General features: G+C 49.6%; 1 protein-coding gene and 2 long non-coding RNA genes across 5 annotated transcripts in view; all 3 read left to right on the top strand.

Annotated features, from left to right (window-relative positions):
• SRL (sarcalumenin) overlaps positions 1-3,917 on the top strand; it is a 32,849-nt gene extending 28,932 nt beyond the window's left edge. For all 3 annotated transcript variants that reach the window (XM_036920446.2, XM_036920448.2, XM_036920447.2), the window contains one exon: positions 717-3,917. In XM_036920446.2, coding sequence (XP_036776341.2) covers positions 717-1,528 — 812 coding nt within the window. In that variant the 3' untranslated portion in view covers positions 1,529-3,917. The remainder of the gene's footprint in view (positions 1-716) is intronic.
• Positions 3,918-4,912: 995 nt separating this feature from the next.
• Positions 4,913-26,195, top strand: part of LOC118929886 (uncharacterized) — a 32,659-nt gene continuing 11,376 nt past the window's right edge. The window contains exon 1 of the long non-coding RNA XR_008992333.1: positions 4,913-7,011. This is a non-coding gene — a long non-coding RNA (uncharacterized LOC118929886). The remainder of the gene's footprint in view (positions 7,012-26,195) is intronic.
• On the top strand, positions 22,943-25,578 carry LOC130679220 (uncharacterized). The gene is made up of 3 exons (XR_008992334.1): positions 22,943-23,046; positions 23,120-23,221; positions 23,324-25,578. It is a non-coding gene; the product is annotated as an uncharacterized LOC130679220 (long non-coding RNA).

The raw sequence follows: 26,195 nt of genomic DNA, 5'->3' as shown, positions 1-26,195 counted from the left end.
TACTAGTAATAACATTATATTAATAATTATAGTAGTCACTTAACGTTTATTGGACTTCTGTTCTGCATTATGGCTTAATTATTACAGAAAAATTTTAAGACAGACATTCCTAGTCTCCTCATTTAGGATATAAGTTAGAGGAACTAATATACATGGAACACCTACTCTGTGACTGGCAGCTTTAGTTAGGTGCTTTACTGTATTTAAAGCAACATAGTAATCTTTATACCAATTTAGGTGTTACTGTTCCTCTTGTCATTTTGTAGCTAAAACACGAAAGTTTAGCAGCACTTAAATATTCAGCTGGTCAGTGGCAGAGCCCCAGTGCCAGTCCAGGTCTTATGCCAGGTCCACGTTTCTTTCCCGGAAATAATGCATCCTCTTTCACATCCTTCTGATTCTTGGCTTCCTTCCTTCAACATCTCTGCTACTGTCCCCAGATCTTTTTAGTTGGTAGGAAAATCCCCATGTTGAAAAGGTATTTTGCTTTCCTGAAACCTTGGATTCCACAGATTAAAACAAGGATCAGGTGGTTCTTGGTTGAGGGTTGACAAGGGGCCGGAGATATGTAATTACTCCTTTAAAAGTCCTCAGAAACCCAGAAAATCTGTAGTGCCATTACTTCCTTCAATCAGGGAACAGTTTGGTTCTGGAAGGCAGCGCAAGGGGCTCGGGGCGGGCCTGCTCGTCTTGACCTGTCGCTCCCTCTCCCCAAGGTTATCCCTTCAATGATGTGTGCCAGTGGTTCATCGACAGAGCCGACCTCATCTTTGTCGTCTTTGACCCCACCAAGCTGGATGTGGGTCTGGAGCTGGAGATGCTCTTCCGCCAGCTGAAGGGGCGCGAATCCCAGATAAGGATCATCCTGAACAAGGCCGACAACCTGGCCACACAGATGCTCATGCGGGTCTACGGGGCCCTCTTCTGGAGCCTGGCCCCGCTCATCAACGTCACAGAGCCCCCTCGGGTTTATGTCAGCTCCTTCTGGCCACAAGACTACAAGCCTGATACCCACCGGGACCTGTTTCTCAAGGAGGAGATCTCCCTCCTGGAAGATCTGAACCAGGTGATCGAGAACAGGCTGGAGAACAAGATCGCCTTCATCCGCCAGCACGCCGTCCGGGTCCGCATTCACGCCCTCCTGGTCGACCGCTACCTGCAGACGTACAAGGACAAAATGACCTTCTTCAGTGATGGAGAACTTGTTTTTAAGGACATCGTGGAAGATCCCGACAAATTCTACATCTTCAAGACCATCCTGGCAAAGACCAATGTCAGTAAATTTGACCTTCCCAACCGTGAGGCCTACAAGGACTTCTTTGGCATCAACCCCATTTCCAGTTTCAAGCTACTGTCTCAGCAGTGCTCCTACATGGGAGGCTGCTTTCTGGAGAAGATCGAGCGGGCCATCACCCAGGAGCTCCCCAGCCTCCTGGGGAGCCTCGGGCTAGGGAAGAACCCAGGTGCTCTCAACTGTGACAAAACAGGGTGTGGCGAAACGCCCAAGAATCGCTACAGGAAACACTAGGTTGCCGCATGGCCCTCCTTGTTTTCCTAGTGGCGAATGAGCTTGTGTCCTGTCTGGGAAGTCCTGGTTTATTAACCCTTTGAGCCACTGGCAAGAGTCATTACGCACTGGAGACTGGGAGTTAACTGAGGCCAGTTGTGGGGAGAGGTGCGGGTCACAGGAGGGCAGAAACTGTGAATTATAGTGTGCTTGTCGTCTTGTAGCTTCAGTGAGGGGCCTGACTGACGCAAGTCAGGCCACACCTGCTTTTCCAGGGTCCTGTCTCAGAGGGACCGAGAGCAGCTAAGGTCTGGCATGTACTGAATTCATAGGTGTCCAATAAGCTCAAAGTGGCTGAAATTCCTTTCCCTCTCTAGGCTGGGAAAACAGTTGAGTTCTGTAGGGCTGCCCAGGCCCACCGTGACCTCCGTCCTCACACGGCCCTCTGTGCCCCAGTCCTCAGCTGCCTCCTAGCCCTGGGTTGACTTCAACAAGGACAGTCTCTTGGGTCGGAATCAACCTGGGTTTTGAGGGGACCCCCAGGCCCTCTTCCCTGTTTCCTCAGGGGGTGGGAGGATGCTTGAGGATCCGGAATACTCGGAGAAAACAAGAGCTCCCAGGCTAGGAGAAGGGCCTGCCTCCCCCATGCCATTTTTCAGACAGTCTTCTAAGCCAGCGGGGAAGCTTGGTCCCTCTGTTGGCCCCAAGGAGGGCAAGGGTTCCATGTATCCAGGTAACTTCCTGGAAGTGCCTTCGTGGGAGTCCTGGGAGGGCTCAGAGGGTTCATTGGTTTGCGGTGTGTCTTTGTCTATTGCATGTCTTGGAAAACTCAGCCCCCAAAGCTATTGGGTTTCAGAGGGGACAATGGAAACCTTGCTCCTTTCATCAGGGACTTCTCTGGGCGGCCATCTCTCCCAGGTTTAAGAGAACTCTGTTTCCAAATCCTCCCAGTGGAGACTCTTGGCAGGAGAGTTGTTCCTCCCTGGTTTTGGTCATCAAGGCCGCTTCTTTCCCTTCTGCTCCAGTCCCTGGTGTGCCAATACTCTGGACTCAGAGGAACTTCCCAGGGGTCAGAACCAGCACCAGCCGCTCGGTGTCGGAGGCAACCACGGCTGCACCTTCTGTTTCCCCTGCACTTGATGCCAGTCCCCACTGAGTGCACCAGGGAAAGCCAGGCCTTTAAATACCAGAATGTGAGGATGTGTGCTTGACGCTGTCCATGAGAGAGTTAGGCGACGACAGGCCAGAGGGCATGGAGGAGGAGCTTGTTCTGAGGCCCTGCCTGGCTGATGTGCCACCTTGGAGGGCAGCAGAGGACAGGGAATGCAGGGAAGAGCCTTCTGACAAAAAGTGGGCAGACAGTCTGGGCAAGTCCAGGAGGCCTGGCCAAGGGCTGCCCAGAGGGGCTCCTTCTGCCTGGTGAGCCAGCCTCTCCTAGGTGCGCGCTGTCCCCAGGAGGCTCCACCGTGAGGCACGGGTCAGATGCACCAGGAAGCATCCTGGGCCAGAGGGAGAGGCACTCTGCCGGTTAGGCCGTGGAAGCAGACTGGCGATCGGATTAGGTCCACCCGGAGATCAGCCGCTTTAGAATTCCTGTTTCTCAGAATGGCTAGTGCTCTAATGCATTCTGTAACTAGGGCTGCTGCCTTTGGTTTTGTGGAAGACCTGGAACCTTCCACAAGAAAATCGGAGATCCCAAAGCCTCCAGGACATTGTTTCGAGGGATGGAGCCAACCAGAGAAGAAAAAGCGTCTGCTAGGAGCGCCCGAGGAGTCCGGGGACCAAGGCCCGATGAGCTGCTGTTCTTCTCGTTCAGATCCAGCCCTTGCCTTGGCTCTCCACCATTTACCCTCTCAAGTCTGCCCTCGCCCCTCGCCCCTTAATGCCTACCAGCTACTCCTGGCATGTCTGTGTCCCTCAGTGCGGCAGGGGACTGTATGGGCATTGTCACAGCTGCTGATGTCGCCACTGCTTTGGGGGAAGAGGGTGGAATGTGGGTAATACATTCATACAATATTTTTATTTTCAGGGAGGTGACATTATCAGTGTGATTATTTTCCCCCCTTTTCTTTTTTGTACCCATTTTCCTTTTCTAACTCCTTCTGTTTCCTGGCTCACCCCTTGACTTGCCTTTCCTCTAACTGCAGCAGGCTTGTTAGTGAACAGGCTCCGCTTTAAGTGCTGTCTTGTGCCCCACTCTACGGAGGAGGATTTTGAGGCAGAATTCTGACTCTGGGTGGGGGGTGTGGACTGGGGGAAATTTAGGATCCAAAGATCCCCCAAGAGGAGTATCTGTAAATACTTAATGCCTGAACAGTTGCTGTTTCTCACCAAAGCAGAACCTTTCCAGTGTCCTTTCCATTCTGATTTCATCAGGGAGAAAGTCAATAAAGTTCCAAACTCTCTTTAACACTTTGTACTTTCTGACTGTCTCCAACCATTTTCCTTTCATCTAGTAGAGTGTACTGAATTTTAGTGACTTAATTTTCCTTGGAGCAATTTCAAGTTCACAGCACAATTGAGAGAAAGTAGAGATTTCCCATTGCTCCCTGCCCCCACACATGCCCAGGCTCCCCAACTGTCAACACCCCTAGAGTCAAACGTTTGTTACAATCCATGATCCTACGTTGTCAGTTATCACCCAAAGGCCACAGTCTGCTTAGGGTTCATTCTTGAGGATGTACATTCTGTGTGTTTGGGCAAATGTGTAATGACATGTGTCCATCATTATAGTATCACATGGAGTAGTTTGATTGCCCTAAAAGTCCCCTGTGCTCTGCCTACGCACCCCTCCCATCTCATCTGACCCCATCTACTGGGTTTTAAGTGTCTTGGGGGATAGGTTGAAAATATATAAATTGCCCACCCTGGTTTTGGACACCCCCGCACCTGCTCTAGCTCCCTCCTGCTTCTGGAGGCCCAGAGAGAGCCAGGTCCCTCAGCTCTGAAACGAAGGCTTCCTGTTGCATAATTGGAAACTTGATGAAATGCTCTCTCCTCAGCACCTGAATTTGTCATTCCACCAGCATTTGTAGCAGCAGCCTGTGAGTAGTAATTATTGAAACTGCTATCCCCAAATTATTCGAAGGCATCTTGATGGGGCTGTGCTCAGCTGGTCCGCAGCCACGTGCCCACTGGCACCTGCAGGCTCCGGTGGGGAGCCTGGAGGGCTGCCCTGGACCTGAGGAGACGCCTGCTTGGCTTCTGCAGAAAGTGATGCCTCCACAGGGTGATCCTGGCCTCCAGCTTGTATGTGTCTCTAAAGAAACGTGAACTGTTCTTCATTTTGCAGTTTTACCTCTGGGGCCCTCCTGAGGATTTCACACCCCCATTTGAGAGCATGTTTTGAAAAGGAAAAACTGGGGCCTGGGGCATTGGTGGGAAGTTGTAAATAAGCAAGAGGGGAGCCTGAGAGTTAAAACCATGCTGCCAGGCTGATGGGGTCTCACCAGAAAGGTGGCCACTGGCTCTGGTTTCCCAAAGTGTAGACGCCTGATCTTAGGGCCAGATGAGTAGGGCCGTGGGGGCTATTTCCTCCCTCTCCCCTGCTTTCCTCCTGATGAGGAGGTCTATATTCCACAGTCTGAGCAGCTGAGCAACCTGACCTAAGGCCAGTGCTGCCCACCTCCGAGCCCAGGTCACCTCTCCCACTCATGACTGCAAGCACCATTTTCCCACGACTGGGAGAAATAAAAGCTTTCCCTGGAAAAGGGAAGGTAGGTGAGGCCTGTTTTGAAGATAAATATAACATGCCAGAAACTGCTGGTGTGTTTAGAACCGTGCTATTTCACAAGCCTCATGACCTACCACCTTTACGTTGTCTGCTACTAAGATGATAGGGAAACAGAAACACAAAGTGGAGAAAGCAAAAATCAAAGACCATTCTAAACACAGCCAGGTTATCAGGGCATAAGTGGATAATGTCCTTACAGGTATGTTAGAATATATGGTGGTTACACGTGGTTATACATATATGGGGAGTGCAAATGTGTGCATGTAAAAAAGTCTTTGCATTTGGAGAAACCAATGCATATGTGTTTGTGACCAATTGGTCCCCGAGTACCGAACATAGTACCCAAGATGTAGGACTCATCACTTTTGTGCCATCAGAACAAATCAAAGTGGGTTTAGGGGAAGTAAGGAAGGTGTCTGTGCATTGTATGGTGTGTGTAGAGGGTCTGGGGAATAGGTATGTCTGGGGTGGGTAGGCAGGTGTGTCTGTGAAGTAACTGTATAAATAATGCGTGGATTACAGATTAAGGGAGCATGTGTGTAGGCAGATGTGTGCGTGGGGTGAATGCGGATGCCCAACCCAGGGTGGAGACCCGGGAAGATTAAGCCACAGGAGGGCATCCCGCCAGGCCCTGGGCCTTGCAGTTGGCTAACTCACAGCCTCAAAAACAAAGACTAGCAACATTTCATGCCAGTTCCACTTTCAGTGACACCAGGCTCAAGCTTTTCCCACTCCAGGGAAACCTTAATTTTTTTAGAGGACTATAAAGGCAATACAAAAGAAGCATAAGAGAAACACAAAACGAGAGCAGAAACATAAATTTGCCTCTGGTCAAGAGGTATTCAAAGGGCCAGCCCTGGGCAGATCCACATCTGTGTCCCTTCCCTGGGCCCCCGTGGCATTTCGGTCGCTCCCCGCCAGGTGACCAGGGCCGGGAGAGGACACGGGCCATCCTGCAGCCGCCGGGGCTCGGTGCCTGGCAGGACGGGCTCCGGCCCGAGTTCCCTGAGATGAGGGCCTGGGGGTTGCGGCCGCCTTCCCCGGTGCACTCCCTCGCCGGACGGAGCACCTAAGGCCCCGAGCAGGGCGGTTCCGTACTAGGGACGCGAGGGTGGTCAAACCGGGCGCCTGGCCGAGCTTGGCCTCGTCCCTGAAGCCCGGGTCCTCAGGCGCAGACGGCCATCCCCGACGGGGTCACCTCCCACTCTCGTCTGCCGAGCCCGCAACGCGCATGCGCCGCCGCTCGTGGCCAGGGCTGTGGGCCTGGCCCCGCCCCCTCCGGCCGCGCGCTCCGGGTCACGCTCCCGGGCTCGCGCCTGCGCAGGCGCGCGGCGGCCCTTCCCGGGAACTTCCGCGCGGAGCCGGCTGAGGTCGCCGAGGTCGCCCCAGTCGAGGCCACCCGCGGGCTGTTCCAACGCCGCAAGCCCAGAGGGTCTGACAGTTTTGATTTGGGACCGGGAATCAGTTGTGATTCACTTCTCTCAAATGAGGGAAGGAAAGGAGAGAGACTGCTGGCACAGGCCACATTTCTGGAGGCATTTGAGGGAAGTGAAGAACGTTGGAGACAAACTGGTGCTGGCAGGTATTACGTTGTGTGTTCACCCGCGCCAGCCCTCAGGTGAACCAGGAACCGAGCCATTTTACGAAGTGGTCCTACCTCGCCTATCTCGCCCGGAGCTCTTAGACGCTGGAATCCAAACTGCCCTCCCCTCCCGGCCTCTAGGGCAGAACCCCAGCCAGCCTTTGGGCCACTGAGCCCACCCTCGTGAGGGTGGGTGGGAAGCCCTCGGGGCACATGAAGCTCCTGAAGGGGCAGGGAGGGTGATATTCTCATTAAAACGTGTCTACTGTGGGATTCCCCGAGTCCCTCATTTAAGGAGCTTGAAAGGACTTTAGAGATTCTGCAATATCCCATCAAGTGGCCCTTAGCGATTTTAAACGTGCCCAGTGGACGCTGATTGAGGTTGATCCCTCTGCCGTGGGCCCGGCCAGCAGCCGGCATCGCTGCCCTGTGCGGCCCTGTAGGGAAGTTACGGGTGTGAGGGTACCTGCTTGCAGCTTGGACCCCTGGGCACACTAGCAAGTGGGAGGGGGCCTCTCTGGCTAAACTGGGGTTGACCGGTTGGTAACTGAAAGGAAAGGGAATTTACTTGAAATTTCTTGGGGTTTTGGCTGTTGCTTTGGCGTGGAGGGCGTCTGGTAATCTGGTACCCTGGTGGCCTGAGAGGAAAAGGGAAGCTCTTGGTAAGGAGTGAGGTGATTCTTGGGTGAGAATGAGTCGGTGAGGGGCTTAGCTGGCGACCTGCACTCTGCGCTGGGAAGCTTTCTTCCCTTATATGCATCCCTTCCCTGGCTTTAACTTCACAGAACATCCAGGAATGACAGGGAGTTGTAGCACAGAAGGGCTCTGTGCCATTTTTTTCGGATGAGGGAGCTGAGGCCTAGGAAAGGAGAGAGACTGCTGGCACAGGTCACAGAGCCAGCTAGGGGCAGAGACGGGACTTGAATCCAGGTCTCCCATTCCCAGGTCTGTTCTCGTTCTCCTGTGCCATGTATGTCAGGGCCAGCAGAAAAGAGATGGTACATACAATTGGGTAACCTGAGGCAGGGTTTAGGGAAACAACTTTGGATACTGAAATATTCTGGGGCTAGCGACAGTGGGCTCTTATCACTTCTGTGCCTGGAGGCAGAGAGGCTGTGTGGAGGGTCATCTTCCAGAGCTGGGATTTTGGGTCAAGGGGCTCAGGGAGGCAACTGGGGGAATGAAAATCCTCTCATCAGTCAAGGCTCCCTGTGGACCAAACTCAATGGGAAGTCAGAGCAAGGGAGGCTTGACTCTAGGGCACAGCACAGGGCGGGAAGAATGCAAATGTACCTGGAGGAGCACATGAAAGATAGCCAGCATGTCAGGTGATCTTACTTCTCGTAGGATAATATTTGCATGTCCTGAGTACGCACTGTGTACCGGGTATGTCCATTATCTCATTGGATCTTCTCATAAACCCGGTGTTCTCCATTTGGCAGAAAAAGAAACTGACTAGTGAAACGGCTCGCGAGATGGAGGTGTGTGCAGATGATGCCTGCCTCTCCGGAAGCCGATCTTGTGTTGTGGATGATTGTGGAATGAGTGGATGAATGAGGAGAACATACAGAAGTAGATGGACTCTCCCTGTGGGTCTGTAGTGGAGCCCTTTCTCTGTGGGCCTGGAGGTGCTCTATGGAGGGGGTTTCTGTGCCTGGTGGTATCTCACCTGCCAGTTTGCAATAGGCCAAGTATTTGGGTTAAAAGGGCAGCTACAAAGATCTGAAAAAAACCTTGGATGCTTTGGCTTTGCTTGTGGAAGATAGCTTTTGGAATTAAACCATTTTCCCTCTCTGAAGCCACCCACGCCTGATTCCTGATGCCCCCGCAATCTGGGCCGAGGTCCAGGGTGCTGCCTCTTCCTGCTCAGCTCCTACTCATTGCTCCACCCACAAGCCCCATTCCGCTGACTGCACACCTGGAACACACCGTTCTTCAGAGATGAACCAACAGCCGGTGTGGCAGGGAGATTTCTCCCAGCACCCCTGACGTGGCCTGCAGGAGCGGAAGCTTCAGCGTAAAGGCACCGGGCCTTTTCTCCACGCTCCTCTTCTCTCACTGTGTCCTTGCTTCGGAATCCCCTTTCATTGGCCCAGCAAAGCCTTTGATTCGTTGTTGGTTGGCCCAGCCCCTCAAGCGTGGAGAGGGAACCCACAACACGCTGACCCTGTGCTGTGTGCCTGAATTGTGCCAGATGCTTCACTCCCATTATCTCCTTTCATTTCATAGTGATCTACTAGGGAGGGATCAGGGAGGGACCCTGCAGATGAGGGTGGGTAACTGGCCCAAGATCCCACAGCTCTTAGGGTGGAGCTGGCACTGGAGCTCTGATCTAAGTCCAGGGCCTTCGCAGCGCACTCCTCACCCGGAATACGCCCTGCTGCCGCAGTATACGTGTTCATCTTGCCCTTTGCTGTTCAGAGCCTTTTTCTCGTGCCACTGACTGCGTCCCTGGGGATTGGGTTTATCACATTTACTATGCAATCCCCCTTGGGGGTTTCCACATGGATCTGCCTAACATTTGATCTCATCCGTAGTCTGGGCAGCTTTCTTCGGTCTTTTGCTGATATGTCTTCCATCTGGAAGGCCATTGTTCCCATTTCTGAATAGCAACATCTAACCGGTTCTCTAAAGCCTAGCTTATATGCCACCTTCCCCGTGATGCCCCTCCAGATTCATTCACCTTCAGATCCCCAAACTCATCTTTGTGAGCCTCCCCTATAGGGCTCATCACATTACTTCCTGTATTTACAGTCATTTGCACATGCAGCTTATCTGCTTGGCTGGGGGCAGGCGTGATACTGCAATAGTGTTTGTATGACTCCAGTTCCTAACAGTGGCCCTTGAACACAGTAAGCCACTGGTGAACAAACGCATCAGGGGAGCTCTTTGGGGTGAAAAGTTTGTAAAAAATGAAGAGTCATCCTTCAACTTTACATGTTGACTGGCTTAAAACAAGATTCACATGTGAGTTAAATGTCCTTGTTGAGTCTGGCAGATGGGTGTGAAGAACATCTTGAGAAGCTTTGAATTTCAGGAAGTGAAGAGACACCAATGAAGGTGGGCAGTGGAGAAAATGTGGCTTAGGTGGGAGGCCTGCACATCTGTCTCTCCAGATGGGGTCCGAACATAGTGAGCTGTAGCCCTTTATCACGGGCTGCAACCTTTCCCAGGCCATCTCTTGTGCTCCCCAAGTCCCTCTGTGTTGGCTGCCATAGATAAAGCCCGTCACTGTTGCTCTCACCACCAGGGCTGGGGGCACCTTGGCCGTGCCTCCCTGGGATCGGAGTCAGCTCAGAACCCCCATTTCTCATACCACCCAAGACAGATGCTGGGGCCCTTCAGCAGAGAACGATGTAGGCTGGGATGACTCACCTGTTCTGTCGACGCCTACGGCTTGGTTCAAAGCCCTTCAGAATCACAGCACTTCCCCAGGAGAGGCACAGAAGGCTGTCCTTAGAGACAGCAGCTTGGGTTCCTGCTTCTGTAAGTGTCTGTCACTGTCCCAGTGTTTCAAAGTCTAGATTAGCAAGGAGTTATCCAACTGCATGGTCTTGGAAAATGCATAGAGGCAGCAGCCTAGAAAGGAGCACCCCAGTCTGACCACCTGGATTTTAACTGGGCTCTGCCAGGAGCTCAGTGGGAGTCTAGGGAGGAAACGGATTCATTCTTTAAGTAAAAATGGTTTTGATCACCTATTCCTCCTGTGCTAACTGAGGACAAGGAGGGCTATAAGTAGTCAAAACCTACCCCAGTGGTCTCTCGGTCTCTGTAAATCAAAGCCAGTCAAGGTAATCAGTGCTCTTTGAAGTGTCTTGAGGCATGGAAGAAACTAACTTGTCTGGTCTTACGGGGAATGAGCAAGCAGGGGGAGATTTAACCGAAGAGGTGACATTTGATCTGGACCTTGACACTGGAATTCTGGCAGTGGTAGTAAGTTTAGTGGATCTTTGGACAGTACAGTGCAGTATGTCAGTGGGATGCAGAGAAGGGCAAGCGTGGAGAGGAGATTAGACTGGTAGGTCTGTCTGGGTCTAGCAGAGAAGGGTGGTAAGCCATGTGAGCTTTGGGCCTTATTCTGCAGGTAGATGGTAGCGGAGACGGAACTGGTCTGCCCTGTAGGAAGACCACTCGGGCAGCAACATGGAGGGTGAATAGAAGGATCAAAGGTGGTGAGGGACACTGGGCAGAAGAGGGCAGTGCCGCAGGGAAGGACACCTCAGGGCCTCAACTATGGGATCAGAGAGGAGGGTCGGACTGGATATCCCTCAAACTAAGGTGTGCTCCAGAGCCGACCTGGGCCTTTGTACCCACCCGCTCTCTCCCTACCCCTAGTTGATTACCTTGATTACTTGCCCACGCTCCATCCTGGGGGTGCTGTGTTCTGTTTAGGTTTTGACCTTATCCAATTTCCCTGTTTGTCCATTCCATCCGCCCCACATTTCAGATGAGATCTCAGCTCCTTGAGTAAGAAGCTGTCCTTTGCCTCGGGGTCTTTCTCACTCCATCCTCTGGCCCTGACCCTGCTCTCTCCTCTGGCATCATCCTTGGGTCTCCAGACTGGCAGTGGTAACTACACTGCCCTTCCCATTACTCTGCCCAAGAGGAAGAATGAGACACCATGTCTCATTGGCGACCAGCAGGAACTAGGAAAACAGATTACAGGGACTTTGGGATGTTGGTCCACAGAGAGAGCAGAATGCAGGGCAGGCCCACAGAGTGACTGGACAAGTGTGAGTCCTTGAGTTAAATTTAGATCAGTTGTATAAAATGTGATCTTAAAACCAGAAGTATGTGTCTTTCCCTAATCCCTCCACTGTTATCCCAGCCTCGGGTTCCAGGTACTGCCTCTTTTTGCTGTACATGTTTGTAAAACTCATCTCGTGATCCTGTGGCCTGTAGACTTCAGCAATCAGTCAACAAATAGGGTTTAGGAACCTGCTGTGTGCCCGGCCTCATGCTGGCTGCGAGGAGATACAGTCACCCCCTGGTTATGTTCTCCAGGAATCAGGAGACTGGCATTTTAGTCTAGTTGGGAGAGCAAAACACACATGAGAACCAGTGAGGGAACAGAAAAGCTGAGTAGTTGGAGCAGTTAGGGTTTGGTGGCCCAGGCTAGGCTGCACGTACAGAACCCGAGGAGGGAAGGGGTGGATGGTTTAGGTCTCTTGGGTTCCCTCCAGTTGGGAGCAGGATCTAGCCAACCTCAGTGTGAGGTTGGGGTCCACACGACTTCTTGCTGCCCTCACGTGGGCATGTCCCTGCTGCCCAAATGTTCATACTGTTTCCTCAACCTGCGTCTCCCAACTTGTCAGGATTCTCCATTCATCCTTTAAGGCCCAGCCCCAAAACCTCTCTTTTCATAGAGCCCTTCTTCCCCTGGTCAAAATTGTCACTGATCCTCTATGGCCTTTTGCTTCTAACTTTGTTGTGACATTTATTCCATCTGGTCGTGGGTAAAATTGAACATTTCCAGATTATCTCACCTGGCTTCGGCGCATTTGCATATCCTCAGCGGTGGAGAGTTCATCTCCATATCAATGGGTAATTACCTGGGCAACCTAGGGCGAGTCTGAACCTCGGAGTTTAAGGGGAGGGGCTGGCTAGCTTGCTTGCTTCCTTCCAGAGCAGGGGAGAGAGACGGCCCTGGACTGCAGTTTGTAAGCAACAAACGGGACTTTATTTCTCCCTTTGACTGATTTTGGCCGTTAGAGGTATTTTGCCCTGGGATTTCCTTTCCCCAGACTTACACTGGTCATGTATGTATTTGTGTTTTCATTAGTTCCACTAGGTTGCGAGCTTCTTGCCAGCAGGGAATGTGTCTGACTCATTTCTCTAATTCCCAGTGATGAGCCTAGTCTGGTACCCTGCTCCGAACATGTCTGTGAAATGGACGAACACGAGTTTAACAGATTCCTTTCTTCTTGGTGTAGCAGTTAAATAAAATCAGTTCTGTGAAAGTAACCCTAAAGCCAGATGGGGGAGGTACCTGCTTTCTGGGGCCAGTTTCTGGCCGGGGAAGGAACACACAGTGAGATGAAGGGTCATTGTGCATTGGACTTGTGGGGACACACAAGAGAAGGGTATCCAATTGTCTCTTGGTCTTGACCCTTCAGGAACAAAGGGGCAAATGTAGGGCCTGAAAGGCAGGAATGCCCTCCCTTAGCTTGTGGGAAGTCTTGGAATCCGAAGCATTGAGGCTAGTTCTGATCCAGTCTCTGGGGACAACATACTGGCTATTAACCTTATGGAGTTCTGTGAACCAAACGAGATAAGAAATATAAGTTCTTTGAAAAATATAAAGTGTTACTAGAATATTAGGCATCATTAAGTTTTCCTGTTATTCCTGGTCCCTACTTCTCCTTCACTTTGTAAAGAAACTCAAATCACCAGCCACTAAGGCCATCTTGGAGGAGCTTAGCCAGCCTTTGTTTGGGTTCCCATTTAGGCCCAAAGACTAGATCCAGGGTGATGGAGAGGGAAGAATAGGTTTTTTGGCTTCCAAATCAGGTGACCCTGGGTAAGTCACCTCAACTCTCTGAGCCTCAGTTTCCTCATCTGAAAAATGGAGATAGTCATCTTTACCCCACCTACCTTCTAGGGTTCCTGGATCAAATGGGACGAGTGTGACAGTGCTTATAAACTGTAAAGGTCTGTTAAAATGCTAAGGATTTACTTTTTAAATCTGTGCTTGAGGGCTCTGGATGAAATTTGCCAAGACTCTTGCACATGTACACAGTGACATCATATGCATGTTATTGGAGTCCAGGGTGGGGCCCTGAAGGCAGGCCCAGAGCCATGGGGGCAGGGTAGAATACAGAAGGGAGCCTCACCCACTGCAGGCCTGTGGGAGACCTGATTCTGTTGTCACTTGATTCTCTGACCTGAAGAAATTCAATCTCCTGGTTTCCAAACTGTCAAAGACTCTGCGCTCAGGGGATACTTGGAATAAAGCTCAAGGGCAGAGGCTATGGTGAAGTGGTTCTGTGTCTCCAGGGTCCTAGCTTGGTTCATGGATGTGGTAGATATTCAAGATGTTTGTTATTGAACAGAATACAGGTGGTGCATTTTGTGAGGCCTCTCGTCATCCTCATTCTTACTCCCTTCGTGTTTGCAAATTCCAGTTATAGATAAATATAAAAACCAAACAAACCAGACCACCATTCAGGGAAATGGTAGCCTGACTCATGCTTGGACACGTGACTGGCCATTGTTAACTAAAGGTCATGCTTCAGGAACAGGGTCTTGCCGTCTTGGTGCTCGGTTAATCCCAGGAGACTGTGAAGCCAGTCTAATGGGAAAGGCTCCCTGTGTGCCTTCGCTCTTCTGGTCACTGGAGCTGAAAGAAAATGACTTAGTTGACAAATATTTGTGCGTATTGTGTGCTTGGCTTTGTACTGGGTGCTTTGAGGAATTGAAAAAGGTCAAGTTGTGGCTTCTGTGCTGGAAGTACTTAGACCAGAGTTGAGCAGAGGAGATGACTGTGGAGGGGCAGAGGATTCCCCTGGCAGCCTCGTGTGCACAGGGCCAAGGGAGTGGTAGGTAATTACTGGCGTAAGAAAGCAGAGGCAGGGATCCTCAGAGGCTCTGGGGGTGGGTGGGACTTCCTAGAGGAGGTGGAGATATGTGAAGAAGACAAAAGTCAGTAATCTAGACTCATCCCCCACCTGCTACCCTGCCCCAAATGTCTTCTTTCCCTTTCTGGCCCCAATTAGGAGATTATTAGTTTTTTGTTGCTGCCTGATAATGACCACTAATTTAGCAGCCTAAAATAACACCCATTCATTGCCTCACAGTTCTGCAGGCCATCTTTCCAGGCAGTTCGTGCTGGCTGTCAGCTGGGGGTTGCCCTCAGCTCCTGGAGGCCATGCTCACATCTTTTCCATGTGGCCCTTCCATTTTCAATCTAGCAATGTTCCCTCACATCCCCCTTGTGTTTTGAATCTTTGACTTCCCCTTCTGTTATAACTGGAGAACACCCTTTGTGCTTAAAGGACTCGTATGATTGGCTCAGGCCCACTGGGACAATCCCCTTTTGCTTAGCTTAAAGTCAACTGATTAGTAACCTTAATTACCACCTTAAACATTTTGAATGTAGTAAGTACATTCATACTGTGCCTCCATCACCACCACTGAACTCTTTCATCTTGGGAAACCAAAACCTTTCATCTGTACCACTAAACAATAACTCCCCATACCCCCTTTCCATAGCCTCTGGCAACCACCGTAATACTTTCTGTCTTTATGAATATGACAGCTCATGTAAGGGGCATCATAAATATGTCTGCCTTTTTGTGAGTGCTTATTTCACGTAGCATGATGTCTTCAGGTTTTATACACATTATAGCATGTGTCAGAGTTTTCCTTTTTAAGGCTGAATAATACTCCATTATATGTATATACCACATTTTATTGAGCCATTCATTAGTTGATGGACACTTGGGTTACTTCCAACTATGGCTACTGAGAATAACTCTGCTATGGATATGGGTGTGCAAATACCTCTCCAAGGCTCTACTTTGAATTGTTTTGGTATATACCCAGAAGTGAAATTACTGGATCATTTTTAATTTTTTGAGAAACTGCCATATTGTTCTCCACAGTGGCTACACCATTTTACATTCCCACCAACAGTGCACAAGGGTTCCAATTTGTCTACATCCTTGGGAGCACTTATACTTATTTTGTGTGCTTTTGGTAACAGCCACCCTAATGAGTGTGAAGTGATCTTACTGTGGTTCTTATTTGTATTTCCCTAGTGATCAGAGATGTTGAGCATCTTTTCATGTGTTTGTTGACCATTTGTATATGGATCATGAAATCTTGATTAAGACTTCACTGCTATCTGATGTTCTGCATACTTTAATTGTACGAAAAGTACCTAACGGGGCAAAATGCTATCTTTTAAATCAGTGGAGACCAAGGTAGATTAGTGATTGCCTGGGGCTAAGAGGAGAGAGGGAAAGAATGGGGAGTGACTGCTAATGGGTGTGGGTTTCTTTTAGGGGTGATGAAATGTTCTAAAATTGGTGATGGTTTCACAACTCTGCAAACATACTGAAAACCATTGAATTGTGTAATTAAATGGGTGGATTTTATGCTATGTGAAGTGTAGGTTAATAAAGTATTTTCAAGTCAGCCTTGTAAAAGTGAAACCGAAGAAGTAACGGTGATAGAGCAAATGTGACGACTTCATTGGCCAACTGGATGGAGTAGGATGGATGTTACAGCCTCCTGGTGTGTTTACCTTCCCGCCCAGAATTTCAGCCACCCTCACCCTCACCCTCACTCCAGCTTCCCAAATCCAGCTGCTGTTCCTTCATGGTTCTGTCTAAAGAGAGTTTCCCTGAGGGTCTTCTGACTCAGGACACTTCTTATTCCAGCTGCCAGGACAAGCAAACCTCCATATTTGGCATGTCGGACTAGAAAGGGAGGCGGGGAAGGGCGAGCCAGCCCAGGGTACTGCTGGCCCTAGCCCTGTGCAGTTTAACGCGGCTGACCGGGGGCAGTGTCCCGGCTGAGCGTCCCTCCAGGAGAGGTGAGCCATCGCCCGAGGCATGTTACCCGGGCCCCAAAGAGTGCCCTCCGACCCCACAGCCATGTTACTCCCTTTGCGTCCTCTCTGGTGCTGAAGTCACACCACTGGTTTGTCTTATCTTTCATATCAGTCTAACTAAAAGTTTCCATGAGTTGGGGAAGAAGAAAACTGAAGTGGCTGACAGCCCTGGATGGTGTCATGTGACATGAGGTTGGCCCTGACAGCCCAGGAAACCACACCCAGACTTCTGGCTTTCTGGGGCTGAGAGCCCTTGGGCTTATGTCACAGAGTTGCATATGTACAAAGACCTTTCCCGATGCTTCACTCCTCATGTATCTAGCTGAGCTCTCTCTCCTTGGTGAAGCTGGACAGGTGCTTGCCAAAAAACTAATGTCACCCCTTCACCCACCATCTTTGTGAAAATGGGGAAATTGCTCCCAAGAGAGGGACGACTGGCCCAGGGCCACATGGACAATTTGTAGTAGAGCCAGAGCTCCCAGCTCACCTGCCTGTACCTGCTCCCCACAAGCCCCACCATCTAATCCAGCCCAGCAGTGGCCTGTGATCCCAGAGCCTCTGCTGCAAAGGAAGGATCAGCTTGCAGACTGGGCTGGGCATCCCTGGGGCCTCTGTCCACTTGGGCCACACAGGACCGCCTTCCCACATGTCGCTCTGGTGGCTTTCTTTGGAGCAGGCTTCTCCTTGGTTTGCTTCCTGCCTTCACTGGCCGCACCCTCAGCCTGCCCGCCTGCACCATCTGGGACTGAAACTCCACTATGGATCTGTAACTACCCACCCACTCCGCCACGTTCTGTTGAGTGGGCCCACCCAGTGCAGATTTCCTGAGGACAGAGAGTTCTCCTTTTATTTATCTCTGATTACTTAGGGAGAATAAAATGTTGCTTCTCAGACTTCAGAGTCTTTGCCCTTATGCAGTGACAATTAAAAACTGTTATTTCAGAATCTTCCCCTTGGTATTTATTACTGCTCCTCAAGCTCTCCTCCTCTGATCTGCATCATGGGCAAGGTCTATGGCTTCAGTGGGTTAGGTACCTGAGCTGGGGGGTGGGGGGCTATTCCCTTCCTTTGGCCTCACGGCCCACAGCACTGCCAGGGCCCAGATCTTACTGCTGAGGCCAGGAGTCCAGGAAGTGCTCTCTCTCTTGCTTATGTGATGGGGAGGTGCCCGCTCCTCCTCTCTGGCTCTCCCTCTCTCTTCTGTGTTCCAGTCTCCTTTTCTTCCTCTCTTCTTCGTCTTCTTTTCATCTCCAGATTTTCTCACCCTTGTGACCAAATGTCACCCAGTTACTAAGCATGTGTAGTGTTGTTTCAATTATGTGGCTGCTTTTTGCATGAAGATATAATAATACCCTTGGCTCATTCATTGTCATTTGTGCCATCAGCCATCTGGGAATGGTTCCGGCTAGAAACCAGCTCCAGAAGCCAGGCGATTCCCAGGGTGGGACTCTTGCTCCTTATCTTACTCATGAAGGTAAGCAATGGGAAGATTCTGTCGCTGATTGACACAGGGTGTAATGGACGCAATGCACCCTGAGGTCTGCATGGTGGTGGCAGGCAGGGCAGTGGGATGAATCCCAGGGAAAGGAGGAACAGGGTCAGAGCTGCTTGGCCTAGGTCTTCCCTACCTAGAGTCTCTTTCTGGTGCTGCCTTTTGAAGCTTGAAGGTTCAGGTTTGGGTTTGCACCAGGGAGGGTGACCTTAGAACCTCACCTGAATCTTCCCGTAGCCGCTGGCCCTTTTATGTGACCAAGACAGGGCCCAGGAAGTGGTTATGAAGCAATGGTTTCCACTTTGTGTATCTTGTTTGTGCTCCGGCCAGACACCTGCAGTCCCCTGGTGAGCTCAATCTCCTCCCGCCTCCATTCGGTTCCTGCGGTTCCTGCTGTCTGCGTCAGCCTTCCTCCTTCCGCTCAGCCGAGACCGCCTGAGCTGGGGCCATCCGTCCTCTGGGAAGCTGGCTCAGCCAGCCCTCCTCTGCCCCCCTATTCCCCTCTGCTGTCCTCCATCAAAGCATTTATCGCCTGTGTGTGACATGCCTACCAACATACCTGTGTTCCCCGCTGGCTTCTGAGCTCTCTGAGGGCAGGGCTGTGGCATGGATCACTGTCCTCTCACTGTTCCTGTCACCGAGTGAGTGAATGAACGAAGTGACAGCTAATGGAGCCACGTCTGCTAAGCATGTATGCACTCCAGCCCTTTTTGATGGCACGAGCTCTCCAGAGGGAAATATATTTGCTGGGGGTGGGGAAGGGGATTATATAGAGGGCTGTGTCTGATTCTGTGGTGAATTCGTTTCTGTGGCTCCTGTAACATCGCCACACTCAGTGGCTCCCAACAGCATGAATACATTACCTGGCAGTTCTGGAGGTCACATGTCTGAAATGAATCTCACAGGGCAAAAACCAAGGTTTCTGCAGGTCTGGGCTCCTTCTGGAGGTTTCTGTTTCCTTACCTTTTTCAGAGTCTAGAATCAGCCTGCATTCCTGGCTCATGGCCCCCTCCTCATGTCACCCAGGCTCTTGCTCCCATAGTCACACTTCCTACTATGCACTCTGACCCCCCACTTCCCTCTTCTGAGGCCCCTTGTGATTATATTTGGTCCACTGGATAATGCACTGTTAGCTCCCCTTCTTGAGATCCTTCACTGAATTACAACCGCAAAGTCCCTTCTACTACCACATAAGGTGACAGATGCACAGGTTCTGGGGTTAGGTTGTGGAAGTCTCTGGTGGGACATTGGTCAGCCTGCCTCATGCAGGAAACCCAGAGATGCAGCTTCTGCTCTGCATTCCTATCTGCATGCATCTAAATGCTTCCCATCATCCAGGCCTTCGTGCTGCTTCTCCCGGGAAGGCTTTCCTCAGTCCCCTTTCCCTCCAGCTGGGTGCTCCTCAGCCCTGGTTCCTGCTGCTGCTCTTGACCACGAGCACTTCTCTGGTCAAACTGAGACCCTCCCGTCTGTGCATCTTTCCACCTCTGTGCTGTTAGTCCGGGAGCCTTCTTCCTCTCTGGCACGCCCCCAGTTCCACTCAGCCTGTCTTCTCTCTTCCACTAAGTTACCCCCCTCCCTGCCCCCAACACCGGGCACAAGCCCTGGATTGGCAGAACTTAGACTCCCCTCCATTGTAATGACTGCCACAGTGCATTCCAGTTCTTTGTTTGCAAGCTAGTCTACGCCCCTAGACAATGAGGGGGCATCTTGGAGTGTGGGCCACAGCTGATTAATCATCGCATCCTGGGCACTTGCTGACAGCATGGTGGGAGTGGCCTCTGTGAACTCATCGCGGCTGTGATCTGCAGCCCGCAAGGGGGCGGTGCTTGGGTCTGTTGCTTCCTATTGTTTTCTGCGTATACCCTGCTGTCTACCCCCATCTCCAAACCCACTTAGGACAGGGGTCACCAGCCTTGCACATGGGGTCTTGCAACCGTTAGATGGTCTATTGGATTGAGCCAAATGAAAATGCTGTTAGACCATTTGTAACCTGGGCAATACTAAGTATCTCTTGACAAGGAGGCAAATTATCATTGCTCAGAGGGTCCTGATGCAATTGGTGGGCAAATCCTCAGGCCTTGCTCCTTCCCCAGCTGCTCTGCCTGCCGCCCAGTGCAGGAGGTTCTCCCTCCTGGCATGCCCTTGATCAGGTGTAGAAAATATTTTAAAATGTCAACACCGACAATCTGTTGATTGAGAAAGAGGACTGTTAGGCTAACCAGCTACACCTTCCTCTCTCAGCAGGAAGATTTCCCCCTAAGGACAACTTGGTAGTACAGACTTGCTTGGTAAGCAGTGGACTCCGATGATCTCAAAGGGAGTGTGCTCAGATGCAGGGGCAAGTGCTGGCAGGGGCTGCTCGAAGCAGCCAGCTGCAGCCCAGCCAGGAACCTTCTCCAGCAAGAGACCAAAGAAAAGGCAGGTTTTCTCTGTAGGACAGACTTGGAATGAGAATAGATTGGGGAGCACACTCAGAATAGCAGGGTCATGGGGTGGGCCTGGGCCACAGCATGATGCCCACTGAGAACAGTTTGCTTAGCCCTGCCCACCCCTGGGGACACCAACAGTGTTGACTTGGGTGATGTCCTACCCCTCAGTAACCCATGAGGGTGTGGCTAAAACAAGGAGGCATCATCTATCAGAAATGTTTTTTGCTTCCTTCCTATTTAATATCTTTCTTCTTTTCTTTCTGGGATCTCTTTTTTAAAATTATAGTTTACTTATAATAGAATGCACATATTTTAAGTGCACGGTTCAGTAAGGTTTGACAAATATATACACTCAATGTAACTGCTATGTCAGTCACCCCAGAAAGTTCCCTTGTGCCTTTTGCAATTAAACACCGCCCCAAATGTCCATCAGCTGAAATGACATGAATGGATAAACAAAGTGTGGCCCATCCTTCCAACAGAGTATTACTCAGCCATAAAAAAGAAGGAAGCATGGAGGCACTACAGCATGGATGGACTTTGGGAACTTTATGCTGAGTGAGAGAAGCCAGACACAAAAGGCCACATAATTGTATGATTCCCTTCGTATGAAATGATGTCTGGAATAGATGAATGTGTAGTGACAGAAAGTAAATGAGTGGTTGACAAGGGCTGGGGGTAGGAGGGAGCTAATAGGTATCAGATTTCTTCTGTAATTAGATAGTGGTGATAATTGTATAACTGTGAATATACTAAAAAACACTGCACTGTGCACTTTAAAAAGGTGAACTTTATGGCATATGACATATTTCAATACTGTAATTTATTAAAAAGTTATGGAATATTCTCATCACCCCAGAAAGAGACTTCATACCACTTCCCAGTCAGTTCCCACCCTTCCCCCACAACCATAGTTCAACATATTCATTGTGTCTGTTGTAGAACTTACACAATTGGAGTCATACATTGTGTACTCATTTGTGTGAGGTTTCTTTCATTAAGCGTAATGTTTCTGAGATTTGCCTATGTTGTTGTGACAGCAGTTTGTGCCTTTTTGTTTTTGCTGAGTAGTGTGACTTTGTCACAGTTTCTTATAGATGGACATCTGGGCCATTTCCAAATTTGGGCTAGTGTGGATAAAATTGCTATGGATATTCTTGTGAACATATGTTTACTTTTTTCTTAGATAAATACATAGAAATGGAATTTTATTTATTTTTTAATTTTTATAAGAAACTGAGGGATTTTTTTTTCTAAAGTGGTTTTACTGTTTTACATCAAGATGTGAGAGTTTTGATTGCTCGTAACATTTGATATGGTCAGTCTGTTTGTAGCCATTTGTGTTGGTGAGTTGGAAATTTTAAATATTTATAGACTCTATTTTATTAAATTTTTTTTGCCTAAGAAATATTTGTCTACTTCAAGGTCATGAAGATATTCTATGTTTCCTTTAGAAGCTATATGGTTTTAGGATCCACTTCAACTTAATTTTTTGGCATAATGTAAGAGAGTTGTAGTTAATTTTTTTCCTTTTAGATAGACAATTATTCTAGTGCATTTATGGAAAAGATTTTTCTTTCCCTATTATATTATTTCAGTACCTTTGTTGAAAATCAATTGTATATATGTATGTAGGTCTATTTCTGGACTCTGTTTTCTGTGTCATTCATCTATTTGAGTATCCTAATGCTAATACCAAACCTCCTTGATTATTATTATTTACAGTAAGTCTTAAAATCATCTACTGTTAGCCCTCCAACTTTGTTCTGTATTAAGATTATTTTGGCTATTCCAAGTCCTTTCAATTTCCACTTAAATTTTAGAATCTCCTTGTTAATTTCTAAAAAACATTTACCTTTTGGGATTTTGATGGGGATCACATTGAATCTATAGGGCAATTTGGAAAGAATTGATACTTCAACAATACTGAGGCTTCCAATCCATGAACATGGTCCATCTCATCTATTTAGGTCTTTTATTCTTTCAGTGGTGTTTGGTAATCTTCAGTGTAGAAATCTTATACATCTTTTGTTAAATTTATTCTTAAATAGCATTTTTATTTTAATAGAGGAACCTGGAAAGCACAGCAGTGTGAAGGTGAAGTGGTGGATAGAGAGACAGTGGGGCTGATGTTTGGGGTTGGGGCCCTATATGGAGCCGCAAATGATTACCAACAGGAAGCAGTTGGTGCATCTCACTTAGTCCCTCCATCTGGCTGTCAGAATCAATTCGGTTCTGTGACTGGGGACATGATAGCCAAGAAGTCCGTGTTTGTTTCTTCCCTCCATGCACTAAAATGAATACCTTTTTAGTTTTCCCTTCTGAACACCTGGTGTACTATGAAGCTCAGGCACAGGTTAGTCCTGCTCACTGTCCCCTCCTGAGAGCAACTGTGAGGCCTCCAGCTCCTAAAGCACCTTTCAAGGTGTTCCCTGAGCAGCAGTGGCCAGGGACCTCTGCGGGGACATGGCATGGAGAGCCATGCCTCAGCGAATTGGGAAATGTGGCAGAGTCAACCACATACCTAGTAGAGGAGGAGAGAAAACACAGGTGGACGAGAAGAAGCAGAGTGCGAGGGGAGCTGAATGCCTTTCATGGCAGAGTAAGAACCGTGAATGCCTACTGCCTAGGGGCCTACCCGATGGCTTGCTTTCCAGAGCTGCCTTGTATTTCCTATGGTCTTCCAGCTCCACTGCCTAGGAGGCCTCACTGTCCTGAATTCCTGCCCTTCCCACAAAGCTCAGGTATTTGATTTTTCTGAGGGTCCTTTGGGGGCTGGCTCTGTGGCTAAGTCTCATCTGTTCATTATTTCCACAGGTAACCTAACAGTGTTGCCCGCCCACTTGCATGGACTCACTTGAGGGAATTGCTGCTGCTTGCATCCAGGAGTACCCAGCAAACATGAGAGACTCCCCTTGGGTCTGTGTGTTCCCTCAGTTTAGAGTTTTTGCTTTTCCCTTAGTTATGATGGTGTGTTTGTGTGTACCCAAATAACTGGGATTCTACACTTCATCTTTGCAGGTTGTCACACACAGGCAGAGGTCTTATGGATAATTGGTAGTGGGCCTGTCAGAGGCCTCTGGAGAGGGCATACACTGACAGTCATCGCACAGGAAGCCCTGGGAGAACTGGAGCTCCCAGGAGAGAGGCCTGGGGGCTTGCAAGCCCACCTTGAAGAAGCACATTTGTCTCCAGTACCATATGGGCAGGGGGAAAAGCTATAGGAAAAGTATTTTGGCTTAATGTAAAGAACTTTATAGGAGCTGTACAACCAAGGTACAGGCTTCCTTGCCCGACTGTGATTTCTGTGGCCCTGGAATATACAAGCAGATCCTCATAGAGATTCCTCCACCGAGCAGGATATGGGGGCCTTCAAGATCCATTGGATTATTTGCCTAACAGTTTACCAGAAGATAATGAATGTTCTCCTCCCAAAAAGACTTCTGGGGAAAGGAACACAAAGGAAAATGTTTCTGAAGGCAAAATCTCAGGAGCAGGGACATCAATGTGGCAAGTTTTGGCCAAGGACTTGCCATTGCCCCTCAAATTATATTGTACCTGGTGTGAAAGACCACCCACGATCCATCCCGCTGTGTGGAAGTGCCTTCCCACCATCCTCAGCAATCGTTTGCTCATCCAAAGCGAGCCCTCCCAAACCAGTTGGGCTCGGCCTCCTGCTTCTTTGCAGCCTCTCTCCACGATAAAGTGCCAGGTGTGGCATGAGGGCTGGAGGGGAGAGTGGGGGACGTGGCTGCAGGAGACACCTACTCAGGCCCTTCACAGAGCATACCCTTCTCTCAGTGTCGGCTTGGAGCTGACTTTTTTTTCTTCTCATGACTCAACCGTCATGACTGGGAAAGCTATGTGAGCATTCTTCATCCCAGCCAGAAGCCCTGCCCTGCTTAAGCTGTTGGGGCTGTAGGAATCTGCCCCTTTCTCGTGGAAGGTCTCGTAGGAGATTTGTCCTTTCCTGAGGTCCACTTTGGAGCTACCCCAGTCCCCTTCATGGTTTCTCTGGGGTGGAGGATAGTGCTTTTCCCCTTCAGCTAGCGCCACCACTGATGTATCTTCCCAAGATGCATGTCTGAGAGCTGCAGTGGGGGAGCTGCGTAGGGGCCAGGGATGGGGGTACACACTCCCCGTCATGGAACAAGAGGTTTGAGATTGGACAGGCCTGAATTTGTCACTTCCAACATGAGTTAGCTGTGTGGCTGGGTAACTTAGTAACTCTTCTGAGCCTCAGTTTCTGCATCTATCAACAAGAGGTGATGGCATCTCTTGTACTTGGTTGTTGAGACTATTCCGTGAGACACTGTGTGTGGGAGCACCTAGCGTGGTACTTGGCTTTGAGTAGGAGCTCAGTGAATACCACCTCCCTCTGCTTCCCACTGCTTCTTGGAACTCGGATCCGTTCCATCCAAAGCTTTCTTGGCAGCAACCCTGCAGCCACACTAGTGGTGGTGGGTACTGAGGGAACAGTCTCACTGGATAGAAATCTTGGCACCTTTTAGAACTTCCAGAGAGATGCAGAGACAGAGTCAGAGGCCACTTGATGCTATTGCAGAGTATGACTAGAGGAGTGAATACTGGCCTGTTCACTTACTACCCCAGTGTGGCTGAAATTCCTCCCATTAGTCATTTTCATATTTTAATTGTCTTCTTGAGTCAACATATCCACTTGGGAAATAGTCTGTGTAGTCTGTAGGCTGGAGTGTTGAAAGCCATTTTCAAAGGTGGAGAAGAAGTCCAGCCAGTGTTTTGTTTATCTTGTCCAGTGGCACATCAGACACTTTAAAAATGAGATTAGTTGACTGACATCTTGGAGCAGAGTCTCTGTCATTTACCTTTCTTTTGGCTGGAGCACTGAGTATGGCCCTGCCTGCAACAGGAAATCATCAACATTTTTGATGATCCAGTGAGTGTCTGTTAAGAGCTCTGTGATTCTGATGCCTGCTACCTCATGGATGAACCTTGAAGACATTATGCTAAGTGAGGTAAGTCAGACATGAAAAGATACTGTATGATCTCACTTATATGAGGTCCCTAGGGTCTCACATTCATAGAGACAGCAAGTAGAGTGGCAGGTGCCAGGGCTGAAGGTGAGATGGGGAGTCAGTGTTTAGTGCGGACTGAGTCTAAGTTTGGGAAGATGAAAAAGTCCTGGAGATGGGTGGTGGTGATGGGCACACGGCATTGTGAATGTACTTAGTGCCGTAGAGCTGTGTGGCTGAAATGGCAAATTCTGTGTTATGTATATTTTACCACAATAAAAAAGTATGTGTGTGTAATCTAATGAGTGTCCTAAATTTTGAGAACTGTGATATAATCAATGATTTCTCAAAGATAATACTGTGAATTAACATTTGTAAGATGTAAAAATATTGCTGGATTTGCATGTTTATTCCACCAATCCTCCTTAGTTTGACTCCATCCAAGCTCCTAAGCTAAGCTGGGGGATTCAGAGCTTCAGCCCCAGGCTCCCTCTTCCAGAGCCAGAGTCCGAGGGTGAGGACAGCGAAGACCCAACCCAGGAGCCCCTGAGCCCATGAGTGGAGCTTGTGGTCTGGCAGAGGACATGAAGAAGGGCTAGTAAATTGCTCTGGTTTTGGGGCAGGCTTGGTGAGGAGGCTGGGGCCTGCTGGGGAGGGAGGAAAGGGCACCCCGCTAATGGGGAATGTGGGGGCCAGCCCTGGATGCCAACGCAGAGCAGTGGTATCAGGCTAGTCCTAGAAATGGCGGGAGGACCTGCGGCTCTCAGTGCCTGGGGAAGATGAGATGGAAGAGCACGTCTCGGGGACCCAGAGCCAGCCTCACCTGCCTCCTGTCAGCTGGTGACCTTGGCTAAGTTTTAAAAATCTTTGTAAATTGCAGTTTTCTCATTAATAGAATCCTT

The sequence above is a fragment of the Manis pentadactyla genome, chromosome 10 (genome assembly GCF_030020395.1).
Source record: "Manis pentadactyla isolate mManPen7 chromosome 10, mManPen7.hap1, whole genome shotgun sequence".
Lineage (NCBI taxonomy): Eukaryota > Metazoa > Chordata > Mammalia > Pholidota > Manidae > Manis > Manis pentadactyla.
Note: the sequence above shows the minus strand (reverse complement) of the source record. Positions and strands in the feature narration are given on the sequence as shown.